This window comes from Manacus vitellinus, unplaced genomic scaffold (assembly GCF_001715985.3).
Source record: "Manacus vitellinus isolate BGI_N305 unplaced genomic scaffold, ASM171598v3 scaffold_41_pilon, whole genome shotgun sequence".
In the NCBI taxonomy this organism is placed as follows: Eukaryota; Metazoa; Chordata; class Aves; order Passeriformes; family Pipridae; genus Manacus; species Manacus vitellinus.
In genome coordinates, this window is record NW_021940545.1 from 2,118,193 (window position 1) to 2,126,859 (window position 8,667).

Here is an 8,667-nt window from a genome sequence, read left to right on the forward strand (position 1 = left end):
CACACTGGCTGCAGCCTGGGGTGGGCATGGCCCAGGAGGGGTATGGGGGGTCTCTGAGATGCTCAGCAGTGCCCACCAGCCTCTAGCTGTCCCAGGCCCTCACCTTCAAAATTCAGCGGGATGTGGCCAACACACAACACAACCTTGCCCACTTGCCCCCCCTTTTGGAGAGGGGATGAGCCCACTGCCCATTTAATTTCAATTAGCGTTTTGATTTTTTGGAAGCCCATTGCCAAACACTCCCCCTGTTTTTTCATCAGCTGGAATGTTCCCTGCCAGAACACATGGGGTAAAAAGAAAACAAACAACACCCAAGTGTCTGGCCCAGCCAGGCACTGCATGTGAAGTTTCTCCTCCCTTTCCTCACTGTGATCCTCAGTGATTTTGGGTGGTTTATTCATTTTTTGGGGTGGGAAGCAGCAGTTTTCCAGCTACAGTTCAGCCTTAGAGCCAGCAGCCCAGTGCAGGGAGCTGCCCTGGGTTTGCAGGGTGCTGGTTATTGCTGCAGCTCTGGGGAGAAGTGAAACTTCTGGGAGTGTGATGAGGAGCAGGATGGGCCAAAACCGCAAAAAAGGGCTTTTTTCTAAACTTGGAGCAACCCCGTGACATGTCTGGGTGCTGCAGCTGCCCCTGACCACTTGCATTCTCTGTGCTGCCATAAAACCCTTCCTGAAGGCTGGATGGTCGCCGTGGAGATACTCATCTCATCCTGCTCCAGAGAGTGCTGGATCATATCTGGGCTTCTCCAGGCTTTATCTATCAGCTCTGCTGGGAGCAGCATCCCCATCCCTGAGCCCAGACCCCCTTTTCCCCCATTTCCCTGCATTTAATCCAAGCAAAAATTATGAAATGTCTGTTTGGTGGAGGAAGGGAAGCTAGTATTGCTTAGGGCATCCTGCCCCCTGGCTTTTTTTTTCCAGCTTGTCTTTAATTAACCCTGGCAGTGATGATGAATCAGCCCAGTTTCCACCCGTGACACCAGGAAGGGACTTGCTCACCCCGTGGCTCACTGGGATGGCTGCTTGAGGAGGGGGAAGCACTGCTTGGTGTTCCCCATAAAACTCAGCTGACCTTTTCAAGCCGCATCCTGGGCTATTTTGGGGGGGGTGGTCACCTCCTGACTGGCTTGGCTGAGGGGGTTCAGGTCACCAATCTGGCAGAAGAGTCCCACTGGGTGCTGAGGCCCCCAACCTCTGTCCCCATCCCTGTCCCACCAACCCTGAGCTCTCCGCTCGCTCCCTCCCGCAGCTATCGGGGACTGACGCTGGTGCTGACCTTCCTCTGCTACACCAGCTACCACCTCTCCCGAAAACCCATCAGCATTGTCAAGGTGAGCATCAGCCCCACCCCAGCTGTGGGGACAGAGGACCTGGAGAGGGGATGTGGGGCTGTGGGGTGCTGGCAGCACCCCAGTTTCACCTCCTCTCTCTCCCTGCAGAGCCAGCTGCACCCCAACTGCTCAGCCTTCGGCCCACACCCTCGCAATGTCTCCAACAGCAGCACGTGGTGCAGCTGGGCACCCTTTGGTAAGGCTGAGCCACCCCAGGCACCCCAAAACCTACGCTCCTGGCAGCTGAGCTGGGCTCCCCCCGTGCCCTAAAGCCGGGTCGTGGCCAGGGTTTGGCAGGGGGCCTGCTGCTCATAAGGCACCCGGAGGTAATTAAGCAGCGAGCTCTGCCCCATGCCCCCAGGCCAAAGGGCACCAGTGCCTGGTGGAATGTAGGACAAGACAGGACCAGTTCCCTACACTGATGGCACCTGGCCATGCTCCCAGAAACTCCCACGGGGACAAGACTTTTGGGGACAGGGGACAAGACCAAGCCAGCAGTCATGGGGAGGGGTCACAAGATGGGGGCCAGGCTGAGGTGGCCCTAATATTTGTTTTCCAGATCAGGACAACTACAAGGAGCTTTTTGGGGCCCTGGATAATGCCTTCCTGGTGGCCTACGCCATCGGGATGTTTATCAGGTACCCAAGGCCTTTGCACCCCTTTCCCTCCACACACCAGTTTGCACCAGTGTGCCAGGAAACTGGTTTCCCTCGGGATGCAGTTATGGGAAAGCAGTCGGAGATCCTCTCAGGATTTGGGCTCGGGCTCAGTGTGATAGTGCCCGTTGGTGGCATCACCCATGACAGCTCCTGTTGTGCTCTTCCCTCTCTCTGCAGTGGCATTTTTGGGGAGCGCCTCCCCCTGCGCTACTACCTGTCGGGGGGGATGGTGCTGAGTGGGCTCTTCACCTCACTCTTCGGCCTCGGCTACTTCTGGGACATCCACGTCCTCTGGTACTTCATCGTTGTGCAGGTGTGTCATGCCAGAGGATGCCCGGGCTTTACCACTATGGCCTCATCCCAGTTTTTCAGTGACCTTCCGGGATCGGAGTGGCCCAGTTTCTGAGTGGGGAAACGCCAAGTGTTTCCACTCCCCACAAAACCCGGCTGTGGTGTGGGCGTCGAAACCGCCGGGTGTGCCCGTCTCCAGGCAGTGCGGGCAGCCGGTTTGGCAACACCAGCCGCTCCCAGATTAGCCATGGGAATGATGGGAATGGCTCCAGGATTGCCCCAGCAGGGAAAAAGCCCAGACCAAGTGTTTTCTCAACAGCTTTGGGATGGGAGTGGCTATTTCTGAGCCCGGTTGCCCACGAAGCAGTGCGGGGGCTGCGCTCTGTGGCTGGAGTCGGTGCTTCCTGGGTGATGCTCCCCATCTCTTGCCAGGTCTGCAATGGGCTGGTGCAGACGACCGGCTGGCCTGCCGTCGTGGCGTGCGTCGGGAACTGGTTTGGGAAGGGAAAGTGAGTTTTTTCCAACGTGTCCCACCCCAGTCCTGGTCCCTGTTGGCCCCAGCAGCCACCCCAGTGACACTGACCCCGGCTGTGTCCCCACCAGGAGAGGTTTGATCATGGGCATCTGGAACTCGCACACCTCCGTCGGCAACATCTTAGGGTCGCTCATTGCCGGTGTCTGGGTCTCCTCTGCCTGGGGCCTGTCCTTCATCGTGCCTGGCATCATCATCGCCACCGTGGGCATCATCTGCTTCTTCTTCCTCGTGGAGTGTGAGTGGTGTGAGCTGGGGCACAGCACACAACCGGTGTGACACACACACGGTTTTCCACCTTGCCCACTCCCAAGCATTTTTAGCAATCCCAAATACTTGCTTCCAGCTTGTGGCAAGCAGGAATGGGGATCTGACCACCACAGGGATGCTCAGCATCCTTTGGGGTCATTGAGGCAGGCTCTTCCCCTGTGCTAGTCACTCCCCTGAGCCTGTCTTTCTAGGAAACATTTAGGAAGTCCTTCAGGACTTTAGTGGGGTGGAGGGTACCCAGAGATGCAGCCAAGACCTAGGGGTTCCCAGTCCCTGTGAGATGCTGGAGGAAGAGCAGGTGGAGTGGGGCTGGTCCAGGCTCTCACGGGATATCCCTTCTCCCTGCAGATCCCGAGGATGTTGACTGCAGTCCGCCACTGCATCATGTGAGTCACACTGATTCCCAATGGGCTTGTCCTGGGCTGGGTGTCACTCAGGGTACAGTAAAACAACCAGGGCATCAGGTTGTAATGGCAGGAGTTAGAGCAGTGTTCAGTTGTCATGGGGGATGCTCACTGTGAACATCCTTGGGTCACGCCCTGGCAGCGAATCCAACCTTTCAGCCCCTTCCAGCCAGGAGAGCCACATCTCCTGCTCATGGCTTGCTTTTAGATGGCCTCTGATGAGGATCCTGGGGGAGTGACCACCAGTGAGAAGGATCCTGAGGCAGTCACCTCCAACGAGGGCCCGCTCAGCCTCTCAGGCCAGAGCAGTGTGGATCACTCCAACAGCCCCAAGGAGCCAGCTGAGGAGCCCGAAGCCATCAGCTTCCTCGGAGCGCTCCGGATACCCGTGAGTGGTGGGATGGAGGAAAGAGCAAAGCCAGGGCAGCTCAGCCCATCAGTAGAGTGTCCACAGGGTGGAAAACTGGGGAAAACCCCACTGTTTAGAGGAGTTCAAGAGAAGGAGGCTCCCCTGATATCCCCTCCTCTCCTCCCAGGGTGTGGTGGAGTTCTCCCTGTGCCTGCTCTTTGCTAAGCTGGTGAGCTACACCTTCCTGTACTGGCTGCCCCTCTACATTGTCAACGTTGGTGAGTTTTGGGGACAGCAAGGCAGGAGAGAGCCTGGCTAGGGAGCATCTCCTCACCCCTCTCCTCTCTCTCTCGCAGCTCATTTCGGCGCCAAGGAAGCTGGGGACCTGTCGACCCTCTTTGATGTTGGGGGTATTTTAGGTTCGTCACGTACCTGACCGGAGGGAGTGGATCAGGAATGATTTAGGGACAATCCTGGCCTTGACCAGCCTTGGCTGGTCCCCTTCACAGGCAACACCATTCCTTTCCCCAGTGAGGTTTATTCAGCATTCATAGCGCTCAGCAGGCAGCAAATGCCCCTCAATTTTATTTTGCCATCCAGGTGACCACAGCAGCCCCTTTCCTCGGGTCTCACTTACTCAGACACTCCTTTTCCTTAGATAAATAAAACATTTTGCAAGTGTGGAGGAGACCAGAGCTGCACTGAGGTGCTGAGAAACCATCTGCAGGGAAGAAACGGCAGGGATAAATCAAAGGTCTTCACTCTGATATTATTATATTTAACCTTGAGGGCACACTGGTCAGAAGATGGGCGATGAAAGAGCATCCCGTTGGATTTCGGGCTAAGCCAGGGTGAAGTTTGGCCTTTGGGGTGGTGTGACTGGCACCTCTGACTCCTTCTTGCAGGGGGGATCTTCGCCGGCCTCGTCTCTGACTACACCGGCGGCAGAGCCACCACGTGCTGCGTGATGCTGGTCGTTGCTGCTCCCATGGTGAGCTGTCACATGGGGACAAAACCCCGTCACGAGGGTTTCCCCTCCTCTGGCTCCTTTGAGTCACGGCTGCCTTTCCTCTTCCCAAGCGCCCGGGATGAGCTGGTCACGCGCTCGGCTGACATGAGAGCTGGGATTGATCCACGAGCCCAGATGTTCCCAGGGAGGACGTCCAGCTCTAGGGACTGGGAGAGGGTTGCAGAGAGCTTAACAACTAAAAAAGCCCTTTAGGGTTTTTTTTTCCCCTCCATCCTGCCGTAGCCCTGCTCAAAAAGCCTTGTCTCTTTGATTTTCATCCCAAAAGCCCCCACGCCGACGGCCTCATGCTCCGCTGGAGCTTGGCCCGGATGTCCTTCCCGAGCACCTGCACAGAGCTCATTTGGCTTCGCTGCCACAAAAACATGGCTAATTAGCTGTAATCCAAGCCCGGCTGGCTGTGGGACGGGAGCCTCTCCTGGCCGAAGGAGCTGGCGCACGCTGGGAAGCAGACAGGCCGCGTCACGTCCGCGGCCCCCATAGCACCGTCGGGGCAAATTAGCGTCTGGCTGCAGCCGGCGGGAGGCGGCGGAGCCTCGCCGGCCATAAATCGTGGCAGCACCTCGGTTTGCCAGCTGCCAGGTATTTCATCTGGCAGGCAGCCGGCGGGATGTGGAGGTCAGGGGCGCCCTCAGCCCCCCTGTCACAGCCGGCGCTGGGTGCCAGCAATAATTCAGGTCCCCGCATTCTCCGTCCCATCCCCAGGGTGCAAGCTGCAAGGAAAGTGCTTGGGAAAACAGCTGGAATAGCTGTAACTTGTTCACCTGGTGTCTCTTTTCCAGCTGTTCCTGTATAACCACGTTGGCCAGAATGGCATTGGCACATCAATAGGTAAGGAGCTCCATGGCACAGCCGGGCTCCCAGGCTGGGATTTGGGGGACGGTGGGGTTGGATGAGTGTTCACTGACTGCTGGGTGGAATCTCCGTGGGAAAATGGAGATGGATACATGGGACAGTGATGCCAACACGTGGGCCAGGGATGATGGATCCAACATCCTGCTGCTCCCTGCACCTAAAGGTTTAATCTCTTCCCGGGTCCCTCTGCAGCGATGCTGGTCATCTGCGGTGCTCTGGTTAACGGGCCCTACGCGCTCATCACGACAGCGGTGTCGGCAGATCTGGTAAGAGCTGCACCTCAGACCCTGCCATGCTGCCCTTGCACACCCAAAGGCTGCTCCCTCCTTCCAGAGGGATGTTTTGATGGGGTTTTTGTATTTTAACTTTGTTTTCCAATGCCTCCAAAGCCCAGTGGAGAAGGGCAGGGCTGTCACACCTGCTGCTGTGCTCTGCATCCTGCAGCTTTTTTTTCCTACTGCTTTTTCACCTTGGCCGCATGACTGTGTTTCAGCCATCGCTGCATCTGCCTCTGAGCACAAGCAGAGTGGAAAAATTTGCTGGGAAATCACCTGGCAATTCCTGTCCACTGCTGGCAGTCCAGGCTTTGCCATGGTTTGGCTGCAGGCAGCATCTGAGTTTGGTCTTCCCGTCCACGGCTGGGTCTGACACATGGAAATTCCTGCCTGGGATGTTGGCCTCATGCTGGGACTTGCCAGCTGGGGACCCCGAAGCTTCTTTTGCTCCTCATGTTTCATTCCTTCGTCCTTGCAGTCCAGGCTTTGCCATGGTTTGGCTGCAGGCAGCGTCTGAGTTTGGTCTTCCCGTCCACGGCTGGGTCTGACACATGGAAATTCCTGCCTGGGATGTTGGCCTCATGCTGGGACTTGCCAGCTGGGGACCCCGGAGCTTCTTTTGCTCCTTATGTTTCATTCCTTCATCCTTGCAGGGAACCCACGAGTCTCTCAAAGGAAACGCCAAAGCCCTTTCGACTGTCACGGCCATCATTGATGGCACAGGATCCATCGGTGTGTACGGCTGGGGGTGCCAGTGCTGGGGGTCCCTGTCCCCTCCCAGCTGTGAACAGGGCATCTCCTAATGTGGCTCTGTGCCCCCGCAGGTGCTGCGCTGGGGCCGCTGCTCGCAGGGCTCATCTCTCCCACGGGCTGGAACAACGTCTTCTACATGTTGATAGCAGCCGACGTCCTGGCCTGCCTGGTAGGTCCCTCCTCAGCAGGATGCTTTGGCTACCCTGGAGATTCACAGGCTCCCTTTTAGCTGGCCACTCCCTGGTGGAGGGCAGGGATGATCCTCAGGAGACAGCCAGGCACAGGGCAAACTGCAAAGGCTTGTATCCACTCCAAACCTCTGCCTCCATTCACCTGGCTTTTCCCAACAACCTCCTCCTCGCACGGATTTAATCCATGTGACCTTTGCTAGGGAGAGCCGTAGAACTGATCTCCTGGTGAGGGAAACACTGAGGCCGAGGCTGGTGGCTGCAGAGCCACCCGCCTCCCAGCCATCCTCCACCTTCCCTCTTGCAGCTCCTTGCTCGTGTGGTGGTCAAAGAGGTCCGTGGCTGGTGCGGCTACATGGCGAGGAAGAGAGGGTACGTACGTCCCACCCCAGGGTGGCCTCCGGTCCCACGATGCCAAAGCACGGTGTCGTTGCCGCTCCAGAAGGATGTTTGTTACCCCTTGCTGTCACTGCTGCATCTCCACGTGGGCATCGTGTCGGGCTTCACGAGGCCGTCTGCCCCGTGTCTCGCTCCCGTGGCCACAGAGACATTTCCACCTCGAGCCAGGGCAGCACTCGGGGGATTTTAACCATTGGCACCCCACAAAACTCTCAGGGTGCTAAACACACCGTCCTTGTGTCTTTGTAGCTCTAGTGTGCAGCTAACAGAGTCAGTGATGGATGGGAATTAGCTCGGTGTAAGTATCTCCGTTTGAGCCCTGAGGATTAAATGCAAACACAAGCCTGATTTGTCCTGATTCTGAGTTTCACTTGGCAGGCTCAGCCTAGAAACAGCCACTTCCCTGATCATTTAAGAGCTGAGATCAAGATTTGGGAATCAAAGGGTTAAATCACGATGGCCAGGGAGGAGAGTGCAGGGTGGGCAGCACATCTTTGTCTCCAGCTGACTTACTGGATGTTGTCCTAGATGCCTGATTGATTGGCATTGATGAACTCACTTGAAACAGCTGAATTTGTAGGCTTTACCCACCTGTGCTACTGAGCTTGATTCCACACGGTATGGGCTTGCTAATCACCGTAGCCAAATCACTGCAGCCATGGTATAAATAATCTCCAAATCAGCACTGGCTTGGCTATGATTGCCACTGACATCCCCCTGTGACACCAAGAGGGAAGGGGCTGCATCCAGTCCTGGCATTGGGGGTGCCAGACCCTGGCCCCCTGCGAACATTTGGTCCATTATGTCTTGTGTTTGCAGGTGAAAGACCAATAGTCTGGGCCTCGTGCTGTGGTAAGTGCGGCCCAAATCTCCTTCTCCGGCCGCCGGTGGAGGGCTGTCGAACTCCTCTCTCCTGTGCCGGGGCTGGTTTGGATGAGGGCTTTCCTGGAGGGGTTGGCAGCACCAAATTCCAGCTGGTTTGTGCTGGGGGAAGCAGCTGGCTCAGTTTGTGGAAATACTGCAACATCCTGAGGGCTTTGGGGAGCACCTTGTCTGTGGAGCAGCTTGCAGAGAGGAGGCACAAACACTGTGGTCTTTCTGGGGACATTTCAGCTCTGGCCAGAGACAAAATGGTGGCTGGATCTCCTCCTCGTGCCTGCTTCTCCTCCTTGTGGTGCAGATGGGGCCAGGCTTTCCCTGCAGAGCCGTTTTCCCTTCCCATCCCTCCGGCAGAGGTGCGGTGCCCATCACACATCCCAACGCGTGCCACCGCGCTCAGCCGCTCGCTTCTCTCCCCGCAGGTTTAAGGAGTTCTGACGTGCCCCCTGTGAGCTG

General features: G+C 57.0%; 1 protein-coding gene across 1 annotated transcript; it reads left to right on the plus strand.

The window, feature by feature from the left end:
* The first annotated feature begins 26 nt into the window (after window positions 1-26).
* SLC37A2 (solute carrier family 37 member 2) lies at window positions 27-8,667 on the plus strand. Its single transcript, XM_029962054.1, has 18 exons — window positions 27-40; window positions 1,249-1,330; window positions 1,439-1,526; window positions 1,890-1,968; window positions 2,167-2,302; window positions 2,713-2,789; window positions 2,884-3,050; window positions 3,431-3,468; window positions 3,695-3,874; window positions 4,023-4,113; window positions 4,192-4,254; window positions 4,741-4,826; window positions 5,645-5,693; window positions 5,910-5,983; window positions 6,646-6,724; window positions 6,817-6,914; window positions 7,241-7,305; window positions 8,634-8,667. The coding sequence occupies exons 1-18, from the start codon at window positions 27-29 to the stop codon at window positions 8,647-8,649; spliced, it is 1,482 nt and encodes a 493-aa protein (XP_029817914.1). The 3' UTR covers window positions 8,650-8,667.